This window comes from Girardinichthys multiradiatus, chromosome 5, assembly GCF_021462225.1.
Source record: "Girardinichthys multiradiatus isolate DD_20200921_A chromosome 5, DD_fGirMul_XY1, whole genome shotgun sequence".
Taxonomy (NCBI): domain Eukaryota; kingdom Metazoa; phylum Chordata; class Actinopteri; order Cyprinodontiformes; family Goodeidae; genus Girardinichthys; species Girardinichthys multiradiatus.
This window is the reverse complement of record NC_061798.1, coordinates 44233609-44251816: the sequence shown is the minus strand read 5'-3', so window position 1 is coordinate 44251816 and position 18208 is coordinate 44233609. Positions and strand designations below refer to the sequence as shown.

Genomic DNA, 18208 nt, shown 5'->3' with positions numbered 1-18208 from the left:
CTTTTTCGAAAGTAAGTAGACAGGAAATAGTGTGGAAAGAGAGGGGGAAGGCCATGCAGTAAACGTAAACGGGCCAGCACTCGAACCCAAGACAGCCTGCGTCGAGGACCAAGGCCTCCGTACATGGGTCGCCTGCTTTACTTTTAACAGAAAAGCAGGAAAACTTGTGATAAACTTGGCAAGCAAAACCTGATTTGGCTTTCTGAAACATCCAATCATCTGTGATGAAACTCAGGACTCTGGACTGTTGCAGTGTAACGAGTGATGTAAGTGTGAAACTGTGACGCAGTGTGTTACACCTCACTCCTTTGAGGTGTAGAAAACTACAGATTGCTTATTTGCTGTCAGGGTTATATTAATCATGTGTCTCTGTTGAGGAATAATTATGAAGCATTTTTTAATTCAGAGTTGCCCATTTCAGACAAATGCACTCAACAGATATTTTAGACACGTTCATTAGTTTTGCTGCTTTGAAACCATTAATGCTGCAAGTATTTTGCTATTTCATAATAAACAAGGATAACTGTGGATCACTGTGAAATTCGCTTCAACTATCTCACTGAATACATGCTCATAAATATGTGTGTGTGTAGATCGAGAGGCACGACAGCTGTGCCTACGACTACCTGGAGGTCCGTGATGGCCCACTTGAAACAAGCCCACTAATTGGTCGATTCTGTGGCTACGACAAACCTGAAGATGTTCGTTCCACTTCCCACACTCTGTGGATGAAGTTTGTCTCAGATGGGACGGTGAACAAGGCTGGCTTCGCTGCCAACTTTTTCAAAGGTGAGACCCTCAATTAAGCCAATCTGTCTTTTTCCAGTTTATTTATTTATTTGTTTATTGTCACTTTAAAAGTACTTAGTAATCTGTTAAATTATTCACTTACGTTATTTATCTCTTTCCCTATTCCCTGTGGGTGTTCTATCAGCATATTTTCCTACTGGTTATGTTTGTAAAAAAGTACACCTGTCAGTAATATATGTAACAGCAGTTAATGGTAAGAACTATTGGAAAAGTGAACAAATATGTAAATTGTGTTTAAGTGTCAATAAAATGTCTCTACTAAAAAAAGAACCTATCAAGAATGGCACCACAAGTCTTGCTGTATTTAATGCAAATACCATAAAGCTTCTTCTCTTACCGTACCTGATAGTTGTTTTTTTTTCCCATGTGGCTTTTCTCTCCAAAGCATTTCACACATAATTTGACTGTTGTGCATTCCAGAGGAAGATGAATGTGCCAAGCCAGACAATGGTGGATGTGAGCAGAGGTGTATAAACACTCTCGGCAGCTTCAAGTGCGCCTGTGACCCTGGCTACGAACTGGCTCCTGACAAGAAGAGCTGTGAAGGTAACAATGAGTGTGTGTGAGTCAGTGGATGTGTGACAGCTATATGAGGGATTCAGCTTTGAATGTGCATTCTTGATCACAGTGCTTTGTGTTTCAGTAGGATGCAAGTGTTACTCCAAATTATTCAGAGAGCTTCCATCAACAGGAAAAAACATGGAAGACACAAATCCACATGTCTTCCAGTGCGTCTTTAAGATTGCGTTAAGATTGTTGTTTGTGTGTCCTCCTTTGTGTGGGGTATTCTTGTTGCGCTGGGCCGGCTGGTCTGCTCTTTTTTTTGGAACGGGGCCACGCTCTTGGTCGTTGCTGCGCGCTTCTGGCTGACTCATTTTCATTGGGGATCTGTAGCTTTTTCGGTCGGGGGACTGGGTGTCGGGGCTGGGGATGGAGTTTGAGGGTTTGGGGGGTTCTAGGGGGGCTGGGGGTGTTGTTCCCGGTCTCCGGTCGGTTCTCAGAGCCTGTTGACTGTCCCTAGCCTTGGGATTGGTGGCTGTGCCGGTGCCTCCCTCCTTTGTTGGAACTCGGTGAATGGGGGTGCCTATGAGGGTCGGCCAGGGAGTTAGTTCCGTGGAAGAGCATTTGCCCCCCAGTCCTTCCCTCCACATCCCTGGACAACTCCCTCTGCCTGCTCCATCACACTACCACTCATGTAGGCCCTTGGGGTCTGTGTGTCATTGGAGTGCCTCCAGGGTTTTCCATTTTGTGGTCCCATGGTAGCCTGAGCTCCAATTTTAAAGTACTACTTTGACACTCTTCCTTATAACATTTTCATGAAACACACATGCAGGACCTTGGGTGTGGGCACGCTTAATGGCATCCAGAGGGGACTGTATTTTATTAACCTCACCTCTGTTGCCTGTGCCCAATAAAAAGGGTTAACTTGCTTGCAGATAGACATTGAGGGTCCAGGGGGAGTCTGGGAAGGGTCGGCACCTGTTTTTTTTTCCAAATGCACTCTACGACAACACGCATTAACACCGCATTTCAACGGGCGGATGTAGCCTAGTCTGGGAGAAGGAACAAGCCTTTTGGGCGGTGGTTGGGAGTCAGGTCCTGGGGGTAGATTCGTGCAGGGGCTGGCATTGCCACTATCTGGATTGTTTGGGGGTTTTTCGATCTCAGTCCCAGGCAACGGTGCACAGTCAGTCAGCTGGGGTGGGGACGGGGGGCTTTGTTGCACTTGTGGGCGGAGGCGTTGCCCAGGGCCCCTGCCCTGCTGTCGCGGCACACTGTGTGGTGAAGGGTGGGATGCAGCGGGGGTGCTTGGAGTGGGACTGTGTGTGGAGCCTGCGCTATATGGATGTATCTTCATCGGTTTTTCAGTTATGAAGCTCGTTTGGGGCGGTGTACCCCTGTGCGGAGGGGATTCATTGCATTTGGCTTCGGAGGCATGTGTTCAATATCTGCGTCCTGGTGGTTCTCTGGGGAAATTCATGGGGTTCATGGGGGTGGGGGGTTCATGGGGTGGACATTGGAATTCATTGGGGGGTTGGGACTGTTTTGTCCTGGGACGCCCCTGGTTGGCGGGCTCGTTTGGACCAGGTAGCACCTCTTTTGTTTGTGGCCCCATTAAAAAAAATTACTGCTCAGCAATAAACATGCAACCCTCATTATGGATCACTTTGTTCTTTCACATCATACAACTCAATCCTCCAGGATCACAAGCTTTGAGGGCTTTCGTCGCATGCAGCTAGGATTGCAGAACCAAAAGGACGTAGCCTTTAACTTGCAGCAGTCACCTAAGCAATATGCTTAAGATTTGTGTGGGACATTACCCTTGCTTCTGGCTGAGTTCTGTGTCGTGGGGCTGTTTCAATGTATCACGTGAACATGAAGAACATGGGTAGATTGCAGAACAAAACTGAGATCTGAAAGAGAGTAAAGGCTTTAATTCCACAATATGGAGAATCTTTTAAAATCCAAAAAGGAAAAAAACTTAACAAAACAAATGTAATCAAAGCAATAAAATAGTGCATTTTAAATTGTTAAGCTAAATATTTCTTTCTGGAGAGCAGAACCTGAATTTTGGGAAATTAATGTGTGAAAAACAAATGAAAAAAGTCATACATACATGTTTAAAGTACGTAAAAAGACCACAGTTTTGAACATTTCTTATAAGGAATTGATAAACAAATCAGAATGTTAATATTTAATACTTAATATAATAGTTAATATTCTTACTTTACCTTAAAATAAAAAAGATTAAAATGTTCTGATGTCTCTTCATTTTGTGCTAGACGTGTGTTCCTTGGACACAACAAATACCCACATCCATACGTATGCTTTTCCTTTCACTTCACAATTATACAAACCTGTCTGTATGTTTGATCCCAAAGAAGTTTCTAAATGTAATGTCACAAAATCTCAAAAAGTTAAATATTATAGGGACAGTAAGTGATGGAGATGTGAATAACCTAAAGATTTGCAAGATTTCCTTCAAAATTTGATGTAACTGGTAAAAACTGCCATTAAAATCTGCACTGACTTAGTACTCTGATTTAGAGTAAGAATCAAAAAACACTTCAAGATGTCTAACACGGGTAATGAGAAACAAGAGAGCTAAGGATATTACGTAACTCATCCAAAGAAAATAATTTCAGTGTCATTTTTTATTTTGTGTAAGAAATGTAGGTGTCAACCACTCTTTGGCATATTGTAGACCAGGGGTGCTCACACGTTTTCAGCATGCAAGCTACTTATAAAACAACCAAGTCAAAATGATCAACCTACCCACTACAAAAATGCAAAACATATAACTATTTTCAAATTTATTAAGGATTCTTTGTATGTACAATGTATGTTGATGTACCTTGCATTACTGATTAAGCCAATATTGCACAACACACATAATAAATAATTATTTACATTTTTTGTTATTACCTGTGTTTACTTTGATGGCTTGCACTGAATTGAATCAGCCAGGGATGCATAGTCCGGACAGTAGCTGCTGACAGCCAGCCTCAAGCACATTTTCAAATGTTCATCAGTCATGGTGGAACGGTATTTAGACTTAATGATCTTCATGTAGGAAAAGGCTGACTCACATAAATAAGTGGAGCCAAATAATGCAGTCAAGGAGGTAGCACATTTCCTCATGTTGGGGTACTTTTCCTCTGTGAGTAAGTTCCAGAACTGTCCATGAGCTCTCGACTTCAGTTCAATGTCAGTTTGTAGAGTCAAAATCTCATCTTCCACTCCAGAAGAGTTAAAATGAAACAGTGCTGCAATGTTTGATGCGAGTGAATCAACCTCAGCATCTTCCTGAAAAGGATAGCACATACACATGAATGTAGCGACTGGCTCGAGCAAAGAAAAGTCTTGAAAGCGTTTGTCAAACTCTGACAGACAATTGTTCATCTGCTCCAAGTAGCGTGCACTGTCAAGCTGCTCACGGGCCTTCCCTTGCGTCTCCAGCTCTGACGCCAGGTTCTGGAAATTTTCCAAATCATGGCGCTGCAGCTTTCGGGCTAAATGTTGCATCTTTTGTTTGAAAGCGTTAACTGAGCTAATCATATTGGTCACCGTTTTGTCTTTTCCTTGCAGCTCAAGGTTAAGGTCATTCAACAAGTTTGTCAGATCAGTTAAAAATGCCAAGTCAACCAGCCATTGACCATCATTTAGTTGCTTGTATTCTGCATGTCCAGATACACAGAAAAACTCTTTAATCTCCGGACAGAGTTCTCAAAATCTTTGGAGGAATTTCCCACGACTAAGCCATCTCACATCAGTATGTAGCAACAACTCAGAGTGGTTGCAGTCAGCCTTCTCCAGATGTGCACGGAATAACCGTCTTTGAAGAGATCTGGCTCGAATAGAACAGGCGATCTTCGTTGCCACATCCATGATCTCTTTCATGTTGAGCATTTTAGCGCATAACGCTTGTTGGTGGATTATGCAATGGTAATTCAAGAAGTCTGGGAATGCATCGTCCTGCCTGCACTTTGCAATAAATCCATTAACACGTCCAACCATTGCAGGTGCTCCATCTGTGGTGAAAGACACCAATTTGTACACTGGGAGCTGAGTTTTCTCTATAAAGTTTTCAAACGTCTGAAAAATGTCTGTTCTTTCATGGGAAGTGCTGTCAATAGCTCCTCTTTTACACTAAGATCACTAAACACCATACAAATGAAAATGCACATCTGGGCTGTGTCACTCACATCTGTAGATTCGTCCAACTGGGTTGCTGGGTTAAATCCTCAGCCATGGCTTCACAGCGCCGTGTAACTGTATGTCTTGACAGCTGAAGAGCTTTGATTGAAGATAATATCTCTGCCTTATTTTTAAAGTCTCGGAACAATGAGTCAGCTGCTTCAACGAATGCTTCTTTTACCATCTCTCCGTCTTGGAAGGACTTATTGTTTTTAACGATGGCGTGACTCACCCGGAACGATGCTTCGGTGGCGGCTTTCGCTTTTGAAGTTTGTTGAGTGAAAAATGACTGCTGTCCAGACAACTGGGATTTTAGTTCCTCCACCTTTCTCTTTCTCAGCTGGCTTTTCGGCGGAAAGTCGATGTCGTATTTTCCATGAACAGTCCGAAAATGCCGCTCCACATTTCCCTTCTTTGGTATTGCGATGGTAGACCGGCAGATGAGGCAAACGCACTTCGAAAATGACATCGTGAAAAAAAAGTCCACCTCCCATTCCGTATGAAAGTGATATGTTTTTGCCTTCTTACTTGGTCCAGCTTTCTCACTCATTTTGATCAGCATATGTTTTAGCAAGGGCTTAAAATCTGAAGGTAATTCTCTAACTAGCTTGTTTTGCTGCGATAGCGCCGTCGTTTACACATGAGCGGTGACCTAAAGGTCAAAATTCAGTTGTCATCTGAATGGTTGCCCTGTATGTCAATCAAGTGACGGGATGTTTGATAGGCTGACAAATATTTTTCTTAACGTCACGCTGCAATCGACCAGTACTGCCTCCACAATCGACCAGTAGATCGCGATCGACGTAATGAGCAACCCTGTTGTAGACAGTTAAACAGAGGCTGTTGCACTGAAAAAAGGATCCATTTTGGAAGGGAAATAAATCTGAATGTCATCAGCATAAGAATGAAAGGAGGTATTCAAGAGTTCCTGAACATTGAGCCGAAGGCAGCAAATTTAATAAAAACTGGGTAGGAACCAAAATAGTTCCTTGAGGTACACCACAATAAAAAGGGGCTGAAGGAGAGGTATATTTCTGATAATAGAAATATAGGTTGATTGGATTTCCATGGGAAATATTCTTCTTTGCCGTCAGAAAGGGTTTTGCAGACTGTTTGTCGACGAAATTGTGAATGTGAATTGTGAAGTGTTTTTTTTTCCAACATATGGTTTAAAAAGGCTCTATAAAATGGCAGATGATTTATGTTTTATACAGCATAGTCTGATGTTGTCAACTTTTACTATTTGGCTGGGTGCGTACATTTCTAAATTCTTTTAGCTGTTTCCATCTCCTGTCACATCATCAATAAACACTAGAGACCAAGAGCTGTTGAAAATCATTCAGAACCAAAGCATGACACTGCTTCTATGTACTTTAACAGATGATCTATCTGCTTCGGCTCATGTGTCAGTCTCACCCACCCCTCCATGTTATGTTCTTCCTGTCATTCTGAAACAGAAGGAAGAAATGCTGTTTGGAAACTGGTCTGGATTTTTAATGTTTTTTGGCAATGTTTAAACAAACACCTGGAGGATTTCTTGCGAGCTTCTTCCTGGTGTTTCCTATGCTTCTCCAGAGGATTTGCCTTGTTTTTGCAGCTTGCTCCTTAAACTACTTTCACTAGATTTCCTTGTAAATTTATTCAGTATTTCTGCATTCACAAAAGTATTTTCAGGCACTTATTTATTAACTTCAGTCAGTCATTTTCTACCGCTTATTCTTATTCTTATTTATTAACTTATTTTTTGTAAATGTATTAGAGCCAGAATATTGCATTATATCACTCCCACACAACACATAATTTAATTCCTGTCTTTTAGGAAGAATATTTTTCATTTCTCACTAAGATATTTTAATTTATTTTATTTATTTTAAGATGTTCTAAAGTTTAGCCCAAAAGTATTGAAACGCCTGGCAGTTGCATTTTTATAATCAGCCAAGAGATTTGTTTCCAATAGAAAATAAAAAAGGCATCTTTCGAAAGATAATAAAACAATAGTAAAGGTGTATACATTTTGAACTGTTTATGTTCACATTTTAATAAGAAATGGCATTTCAAACCTTTTTATACCCATCTCAAATCATTATTGCACTGAAACCCTCCTTATGTTGATTTAACTTTGGCTCCAAGTATTTGAGGTTGAAAGACCTCCTTGTCATCACCCTTATCTTTAACATGTCCTTTTCCCTTGTCAGATTAAAGTTATGACTCTGGATGGGTCACTCAAAATGTTAATATTGCTTCTAGTCAAAAGAAACATGTTGGTAAAATCAAAAGACCACTTTAAATTTAAATCTGCCAGGGGTATGAATAATTCTGGGCTACCTATTTGTACAAAGTGAGTCAAAAAATAATTGCAGTCATTGTTTGAATGTTACCTGTTAATGACAGTAAAACGGCAAACTTTATGGTACATGAGTTACGTTAGCAGCTCTAAACACAAATGTTATGATTTGTCTTTTAAAAAGTAAAAAGAAAAAATTCCTACAAACATTTTTTTGAAACAGTTTAAAATCAAATTAGATGTAGCCTGAATAATTGTTTACGTTGAGAAAATGTATTAAAATAAATTTAAAGTCAGAGGAAGTTTGTCACCTTCACAAATGTTTAATAAATAAAGAGAGATGTATCCCAAGAAATACCAGGACCCCGGTTCTAAATAATCTGTTGTTTTTATTTGTGTGGCAGAATGTAAACAGTGTAAAACCTAAAATATTACTTTAAATGTAGGATTTGCGCCAGCTTTCACCACAGACAACTGATAATGGAATCAATTAAAAACTATTACAGTTTAAGATAACAGAAAAAATCAGATGTAGGCTATTTTAAATTGATATGATTGAATTCTGATATTAAACCAAGAAACTTTAGTGTATTAAACCAATGTTCCTGTACATCACTTTCATGCAAAAGATCTGGTTAAAAATGCTACCTCATTACCAGTCTTTTCTGCAGTAGATTTTTACCCTGGTAATTTTTTTTAACGTTGGTTAATGCAGTGAAAATGCATGGGGGTAAAACGTTCTACAGAAAACACATATCGCATCCAAAAACTGATTTTGCAAGTACGTCTAATTCACAAAATCCTAACAAAAGAAGCTTGCATCTTGACTTGCTCTGCGAGGTAAAAAGCATCGCTCTGATCCAGCTTACTTGCTTTTAATGACATACTACAAATGCATTTGGAGGTAAACCTGCAAATATTCTTGTCTCTTTATGACACTTACAGCCGGTAAAAACAGTGTCAAATTGTTAAAAAACAGGACTTTTTGCGACACAGTTTTCTCTCTTTTTGTCATGTCTCTCTTTGTCACATGCTGTGTTTGTGGCAGAAAGTCTAGATTGTTGAGAGAAGACAACTGTGACCTCTTTACAAAATAGTGCAAAGTTGCATGAAAAATGCAACAAAAAGTAAATAATAGTGAATTTGGCTATTTTTTACCTATAGATAGGACACCTTTTTACTGGATTAATTTACTGAATCTGACTGGTTTCAGCTGTATTTCATTTCCAATGAAATGGGTTTGCATTTGATTCAATCTAACTTTAACCTGTTTACTTTTTTGCCTGGGATAACACGTAAATAAAGTGAACTGGATAAAAATGATTGAAACTGAAGGACAGATTTTCACACATAATGTCAGTACCCTCTGTTTGTTTTAAATATAAAATAATGCTTGTTGTTGCTGGGCTTGATTTGTTTACATCTGTGTGTTTTCAGCTGCCTGCGGTGGTCTTCTGTCCAAGCTGAATGGAACCATCAGCACTCCTGGTTGGCCTAAAGAATATCCACCCAACAAGAACTGTGTGTGGCAAGTGGTGGCCCCCACTCAGTACCGCATTTCCATGCAGTTTGAGGCTTTTGAGCTGGAGGGCAACGAGGTGAGTGTGTCCGTGTGTTGGCAACATGCAACCGATTCCTTCTGCACCAGCGCTTTAAGACCCTAACATGATCCTTGTGTGTGTGTTTAGGTTTGTAAATACGATTATGTTGAGGTGCGGAGTGGCCTCTCGTCCGACTCTAAGCTGCACGGGAAATACTGCGGCACAGAGGTCCCTGAGGTCATCACCTCTCAATACAACAACATGAGGATTGAGTTCAAGTCAGACAACACAGTTTCCAAGAAAGGCTTCAAAGCTCACTTCTTTTCAGGTAAGACTCAAGCACGGGTTTGTCTTTGGCAGAGGGCTCTGATTAAATGTATTTTAATCGAACAGAGAGTAACAGGAACACCCAGAGTGAGTAGACGGACAGACAGGGGAGAAATGAAAAACAGTTCAGAAGTGGCTTGTGGGTTTTGATGGTTAACACCACTGGAATTCACTGAAACTGCCAAAACATCAAGCTGAGCTCAGATCCTGTCCTCCTAGCTTTAAATCTGGAAAGTTTGAGCACTGGCACTGATCATGCTCATGTTTCTAGAAAATCAGTCTCATTGTGAGGTGTGTGCACAGGCGAGATATTAACCCATCCAAAACCTTTGCTGTTTTTACAATGAACCAGAATTTACAGCTCAGTCCAGCGTCTAATGATTTCCAGCACAAACACACATGGTTCTGTTTAATTAGGTATTTATCAAGTAATCATCTGAACCAAACAGCAACGTGAAAAGGTTGTTTCATGAAATATAGATTTCTGACCATGTTGATTTAAAATAAATATTAACTTTTACTCTTTGTGTTTTTTGAGGTCTGAAAACTGAAATCTGAATGAATCTGTCATTTTCTGCAAATAAATTCTTAAAATGAATATATTTTTGTAAGGAATTTGGGAGAAACGTTGTCAGTAATTTATTGATTCAAACTAATAATCTGCATCCTAAATTATTCATACCCCAAGCAGATTTTCATTCAACCAAGAACTTTGTTTCTGGTAGAAAAGGAGGCAGGCATATCTCAAAAGATTATAAAACATCATAGTGTAAAAGGAGTATTTATTTTAAAAAGTATCCGTTTTTGTTTAGATTTTAGTAAAAAAAGGCATGTTAAACATTATTTATACCCATTTCAATAATCCATTAAAAACAATTTTTTGCACTTAATTAGATTTAAAGGCATTTTGGATGCACTAATGAGTCGTAGCTCAGAGTTCATTGGCCTAACGCTCTAAAGGAAGAATATTCCTTTAATAATTGAGTGAGAAAAGTATTCTGAAACCATAGAAAACATGTCAATATAACTGAAAAAAATCTAAAGAAATGTGGCTTGTACATTAAAGGAATTAAGGACAACTCAAGGCTTTTGCAATCCAGAGGTGTATGCAGAGGTGATGTTCAATGTTTCTAATACTCTCACAAAAAGGGTTTTAATTATTTCTCAGTCATTTTGGACTTAATGTTCAAATTATCTCTGTGTTGTCAGTTGGTAAATAAAATGCAGTTCCATTTAAATTTGTAAGGCACTAAAAAATCCTTCAGCACAGCTACAGTAGTTTCTAAAAATGAGTTGTATAAAAACAGAAAAAGCTTCTTCAAGAAGGCACCAGTGCTCCTAAAAAATAGACATTAACAAGTCTAAATTTACATTCTGTTTTCCTCTGTTTTGTGTTTTTTGTAGGATTGTGAGGTTTAGTATTTCAAGAAATACCCATGTCTGTGTGTATATAAGGCTTTTGTACATGCCTGTCACGCTGCGTCTCCTGGTCCTCCTCCTGGTTTGTAACCTCCTGCACCCACCCTGCCCTCTCGCCCCTCAGACAGGTTGGGACTGTGTCAGGAACGCATGTTTGTGTTTGAGTCCTGCCAGGACATAAAGCCCGGCCGCTCTCCCACTCATAGTAGTATCAGCAACAACCCCTCAACGTCTTCAAAGGTCAGAGGTTATGTGACCTCTGGGATTTCCGATTGGCTCAGGTTTGCTGTGTGAAATGAGGGAAATGATGGATCCTGTTATCTGGAGCATTGAATAATCCATTCTCTTTCACAGACCTGGTTTCTTATCTATTCTAATGAATGTCAACCAACACTGAACGGTTACTTTATGCTACTGATATATTGTCATCATGAAATCATTCTGCCAATTAGTGTCCTCAGGCCAGACCGAGGCATATCGACAGCTGTTATGAGCGTCCTCCACTTGTAGACTGTTTTCCATACAGTGGAATAACTGATTTTAAATCTTTTTGAGACCTCTTTAGATCCCTTCCAAACTCACAATCTGCTACAGTCTTCTTCTTGAAGGCCTCAGACAGCTCTTTGGATTTCACCATGGTGTTCACGCTCACTTCAACTGTCAATTCAATTCAATTCAGTTTTATTTATATAGCGCCAATTCACAACACATGTTGTCTCAAGGCACTTCACAACAGTCAGGTTCATACATTCCAATTAATCCTAACAATTGAACAGTGCAGTCGGAGTTAGCTTTTTATTCAAATTGGATAAAACGTTTTTCTATCTAAGGAAACCCAGCAGATTGCATCCAGTCAGTGACTTGCAGCATTCACTCCTCCTGGATGAGCATGTAGAGACAGTGGACAGTCACTGGCGTTGACTTTGCAGCAATCCCTCATACTGAGCATGCATGTAGCGACAGTGGAGAGGAAAAACTCCCTTTTAACAGGAAGAAACCTCCAGCAGAACCAGGCTCAGTGTGAGCGGCCATCTGCCACGACCGACTGGGGGTTTGAGAGAACAGAGCAGACACAAAGAGAACAAAGAAGCACTGATCCAGGAGTACTTTCTATGGGAAGGAAAAGTAAATGTTAAGGGATGTAGCTCCTTTAGTCGTTTCACCTAGAAAGAAAGAACAGATAAACTCTGAGCCAGTTTTCAAGGTCAGGAGCACCAAACTAAATCCCTGAGGTGTAAACAAGACAAACCTCCTTCAAAATGCAGATTATTGATGCTCTCATCATGTGAACCAGATGCGATATGCCTGTGTGTAATTTTAGCGGGGGTGGGGGTGTCCTTATTTATTCCATGCTAGAAAAACATGCAGACTGTAATAGAGTGTTAACAGGTTTGCTATGACTTCTTGATCATTTTAATTTGGTTCCAGTTAAGTGTTAAGTGTTTACAGAATAAATTGCACTCTGGCTTGTTTTGTCTTCAGTATTTTATGCTTTTTAGTATTTTATTTATTGTTTTTAGTATCTAACAATTTTTATTATTTTATGTTTTTGTGAAAGTGTAATTGGCTTTTTGTCATTTTAGTACCTCATGTTTTCTGTACAGCCCTTTGGTCCCTGTGATAATTTAAAGTGCTTTACAAATAAAGCTGGATTGGATAAAGCTGGATTTCCCTAAACCAACCACAGAAGAAGTTGTACTTTCGCCTGTGCTGTAAAAAAAAACCAAAAAAACCACAAAAGTGTGTTGGTTCTGAGTGTTGTCAGCACCCAGAATGGAGCCGTGTCAGGCTCGGAGAGCAGTTGAGGCATTATTGCTTTCCATAATTAAGCTACAGACTTAATGTGGCAACAGACCAGTTGTTTCCCCACAATTGTACGTCTTGCCCTTAAAAGCGGATATGCTTTGACATAGGGCACACATGTGCAGTCAGGTCAGTTTACCACAATCAGAATGACATGATCCGAACAAGCGTTTACATGCCCGGATTGACAATCGGGATTCCTCTCATTCAGAATACAATTTCTTTTGGATTGAGCCAAATCTTAATGCCGCATTTACATGACGCATTTTTATTTGGACTGGCCCCTTAATTCCAAATATTTATGTCCATGTAAACATGCCTAGTATCTCAACTGCAAATCACTGCTTCGTTGCAGTATTTGTCAAGCTATAAGGTTTCAGGGGCCCTACCTTAAAATTCTGTTTTTCAATGACACATTTGGAAATTTGGATGGGATTTTATCATCTGTTATGTCAACAGCTCATGTAGATTTTATTGACCAATATCAGGTGTTGCAGAGCTTGTGATGACAGTAAAGAGATCGAGTAGGATGGAAAATAAGGGTGGATTATATTCGATTTCATCATTATGTTTTCCAAATATCATGCAGTTCTAATTAGTTCAGCAGTCACAATTTTGTCGTGTGTCACAAGAATGGAAGATGAATACCAACAGACTTAGTTCATGATGATCCACTTTATTTTTTTTCAGTAATGAAACTGGAGGAGTCACATAGGGGGTCTGCACGTCGGTGCATACACTCTCACAGACAAACTTGCAAAAATCCAACTACCTGCAGAGCCTCCACAATTTGTAGTTTGGCTGTGGAGAAATTCCTCACGTTCAAATAATGCATGCTGATTTGCACCTTCCAGGAATAGGGTTTTGTTGGCAATAAGCCCAGAGTTTAGCCTCCCAAATACTACTGTCAGGGTTTGACATTTTGGACTTTGTTTGTCTTTGTGTTTTGCTTTTTAGTTGGATATCTTATTCTTTGGCCTTAGCAGTTTTGTTGTTTATTTCTCCAGTTAATTTGATGTTAGTGTTAGGGCTTGCGAGATAGAGGACCCCGGAATGCAGACTAGCAGGCAGCATGGCGGTAAGTGCAAAACGATTTAATTAAAAAAACAAAAACTCACTCTTAGAAGAGGCAGGAACAGAACAATAAACGAACAGGCAGGACAGGCATGGCATGATCCACAAAACAAGAAATGAGCATGATCTGAGAACTAGACATGAGCATGATTTGAAAATGATTCCGCGATGAATAACTGAACAGGTGTGTATTAATGGAGCCTGACCAGGTGAGACTAGAAGACAGATTCATAGGTGCAGGTGATCCAAATAAACTTAATTGACAGAAGAACAAAACGTGGCTGGAGCAAAACAGAGACTCTTGAACACAAACCAACAGAAACTAGAAAAACATGAAACAAAAGCATAACCAGATCTGAAAACCAAACTTGACAAAACATGAACAAGACAACAAAACTAAAGCATGACCAGAAAAACAAACAGAAACATGATTCAAAAATCTAACAAGAATAATAATAATAATAAACAGAAGAACGATTTAAAACCTTAACTCTGAAAAACATAAAGAAACAACCCGAAACCAAAAAACCAAACAAACCCAAATCATAACAGTTAGTTTTGTTCTCTCTCCTGCCTCCTAGTGTGTGTGTTGTTTTCTTCCTCTTGCTCTTAGTTTTCTTTTGTGGTTGCTTTCTTATTACTTTGTGTGGTATTATTATTATTATTATTATTATTGTAATTATTATAGTTCTTGGTCTTCCTTGGATTCTCTAGTTTAATTTCTCTTTTAGTATCTTTGTGGGTATTTATGTTTTGGTATTTGTTCCTTTGCACTCTTCTTGTTTACTAGTTTCCTTTCAAGTTAAATCAGTCAGTGTGGTTAGGTTTGTTTACTTTTGTAATCAGGTTTTCTTTATAGGTTCTTTGTTTGTTCTTAGGTTGTTATTGTTGTTCCTATGTTCCCTCTAGTTTCTCTGTTTACTTTAGTTCATGGTTATTCTAGTTTTATAATGCTTCATTTGATTATTTATCTTTGTTTATAGTCTTGCTTGGTCTGTGTTTTCTGTTTATTGGTTATTAGTCACTTCAACCATGCTCAGTCTTTGTATTTGTTTCACCTGTTCCTTCTGCCTCCTTGTCACACCTGTTCCCTGTTTCTTTAATTACCTGCCCTTTGTTATCCCTCAGTATATTAGTTGGTTTTGTGTCATTGTTTGTTGCTGGTTCCTGTTCGTCACAACCCCGTTCCCTCCAATGACTATGCTTTGTTTATGCTTCGCTTGGAAACCGATGCTACGTTTTGCCATGAGTACCTGCAGTGTTTTGTAAGTTTTTGATCTTTGAGAATAAACAAAAAATTTGCTAAGATGCGGCTGCCAAGCTCTTGTCTGCACTTTGGTCCGATCCGAAACCCCACCTTGACAACTACTAATCCATGTGTGTATGAATGTGCTTTTGTGTATGTGTGGACATTTTGTGCTTGACCTGAAGACGGCTTCAATGAACACTGTGCAGCATCGGCTGCAAAGCCTCTTAGCCAGGGATAGGGTGAGACTGAGCCCACAATAGCACTGTAATACCATATCAGACACACACACACACACACACAGCTTTAGTGGTTTCATTAAAATCAGATCTCGCTGAGTTGAGGTGAGAGGCATCATCTGTGTCTAATCTTACACCTCTTTGTAGGGGAATCTTGCTACCAGGCTTGAACACATCACAACACTCTCTCCTTATTTTAATTGTCGGGTTATCTTCAATGTGGCAGATGTGTGCAACTTAGTCCTGCTCCTTTCACCTCCACCCTGTCATCTGCTCCGTCGCTGCAGAGACCAGTTTCTCTAAACGGCTTTGTCATCAGCCAGCCACCCAGAGGCGAAGCCGGGCTGTCAGGAGAAGCCGCAAATTAAGGGATGAGAGGGAGAATATGACTGAGGAGAGGCACACTCCTATTGTGTTGGTGTTTTTGTTTTCTATTTAAACCATTTAGAGTTTTCAGAGGCTCAGTCCAAAAGCTTCAAAATATTTGTGAAAAAAATTTAGAAAAGCTATGTTCTGAACAGTTCTAGTTCATCATACTTTTTAAATAACTAAGAACTACAAAATTCTTAGCTTTTCTTTTCCAAAATATTTAACACACTATCATACGATAATGTAAATATAATTTAATTTGAGAGTTTATATATTTACACAGCAGCACAAGAGCAATTAAGTTTGACCTTAGAAGTAAGAGAAGTTGTGCCAGAAACCTTTAAACTTGTATATCCAGAGAAATTTCTGCCCATTGTTCTTTGCATAATAGCTTTAAGCTCGGTCAGGTTGTATGGAAAGCAACTCTGAACAATAATTTGTTTTACCAAAGATTCAAAATTGGAATATTGCTGTACTTTGGCTGAATGTGCTGTGATCTAAAACATTCGATTGGCTAGAGAACTCAGAAACAAGACCTTTGATGGCTTTTTTTCAACACTGGCTTTCTTCTCGTCACTTTTACATGCAGACCAGGGCTGTAGATCACACAACTAAAGATGTATTGTCAAACGATTCTTCCACCTGAGCTGTCGATCTGCTCTGTCAGTTTAGCTGGACAGCCATACTTTGCAGCTCTGCCATACTTTCTCCATTTTCAGGTGATGGATTGAACATTGCTCTGTGACATGTCTAAGGTTTGGGAAATTGTTCAGTAGCCAAACCCTGCTTTGAACTTCTTCATAACACTCTCCCTGACCTGTCTGCTGTGTTCTTTTGTCTTCATAACGGTGTTTGTTCTCTAATAAATCTCTGAGGCCTTCACAGAACACCTGGAGTTATACTGAAGATAATTTAGACAGAAGGGGCTCTATTCACCAAGTAGATGACTTCTGATGGCAGTTATTTGATCTGGGTTTCATTTAGGAGTATCTGAGTAAAGTGGGGAGGAATCAAGTACACACTGCACTTTTCAGATTTTACTCAGTAAAGTAAATGTGAAAACCATGTATAATTTTCTATCAACTTTACAATTATTTACAATTGTGTGTTGCTTTGTAACATAAAATCCCAATATTTGACACCCAAGATTGTGGTTGTAATATCCTTAATTTTGCTGATGGTATAGATTCATACAAACCTGTTGCTAATTTTAAATGATCTTCTCTTGTGGGTAAAAAGTATATCTTTAATGTGACCTTTTAACCGGCACAAGTTAACTGGAAAACAAACTTAAGTCTTTTTATGGAGGTGGCAGGCAAATAAATACAAAAAAACTAAAATAATGTGGTTGCAAATGTGGGCACACCCTCTTATAACTGGGGATGTGGCTGTGTTCAGAATTAACTGCCACATTGAAGCTCATGTTAAATAAGAGTCAGTACAGACCTGCCATCTATTAAAGGGCCTCTACAAGTTTACAAAATGAATGGGTGTGATATAATATTTGAACATGTAGCCATTTTAGTATTTGCTGTGTTGAAAGGTACACCAGAGAACCTGGCTTACAAGTCACACAAATGTCACACACAGACTCAACATTTCTGGACTAACGTCTCTAATGCGTTCTATCCTGATCTCTGCATTTATTACCCAGCCTTTGTAAAATTCCTTTTATAAGGTTACAGGTGTTACTTTGGCAAAATTTTGGGCTGCATAAAATGTTTAAAGCTTGACCCTTTTTTAGATTCAATTTTGTGCCTTATGTTGAAAAGCTAAGCTTGAAATCTGAATAATGTTCTGTCGGTGCATGTTAATGTTTTCACCACTTCTGTCACCTTCCCTTACATCACTGGACCTGCTTGCTGTGGTTTTCTCTCCATCGTACCCCCCCCCCCACCACGCCTTGTCCTCTGGGGCCTTTTCCTTCACCCTCTGTTTTCCTTTCTCCTCCCACTTCCCACTACTTCATCTCAGTTGTTTCCACATGAGTGATGTGCTGCATGTGTGTCTCTCACAGACAAAGATGAATGCAGCAAGGACAACGGCGGCTGCCAGCACGAGTGCATCAACACAGTGGGCTCGTACGTTTGTCAGTGTCGCCACGGCTTTGTACTGCATGAAAACAAACATGACTGTAAAGAAGGTGGGTCCCACTTGCACTCACGTGTACACACACTGGCTTAAAAACTCCACACCAACTGCACATGCATGTTGTCAACACATTCATGATGACATCATGTGCCCAGTCATGAAAACTGAAATTTTCCCACTGAGGCCCCACTAAGTGACACTCATCCCTATCTGCAACAGAAAATGTTAGGGGTGTCTGACCAGAGAACCTACCTGATACAGGAATAAAATCATTTAATGACAATTCAAGTGAATGCTATGTTAACTT

The 18208-nt window shown here is 39.6% G+C and overlaps 1 protein-coding gene across 1 annotated transcript in view; it reads left to right on the top strand.

Moving 5' to 3' along the window:
- tll1 (tolloid-like 1) overlaps positions 1-18208 on the top strand; it is an 84576-nt gene that overhangs the window by 45554 nt on the left and 20814 nt on the right. Inside the window, exons 13-17 of the mRNA XM_047366840.1 lie at positions 594-789; positions 1231-1356; positions 9230-9390; positions 9481-9661; positions 17828-17953. Of these exons, the coding sequence (XP_047222796.1) occupies positions 594-789; positions 1231-1356; positions 9230-9390; positions 9481-9661; positions 17828-17953 (790 nt within the window). The remainder of the gene's footprint in view (positions 1-593; positions 790-1230; positions 1357-9229; positions 9391-9480; positions 9662-17827; positions 17954-18208) is intronic.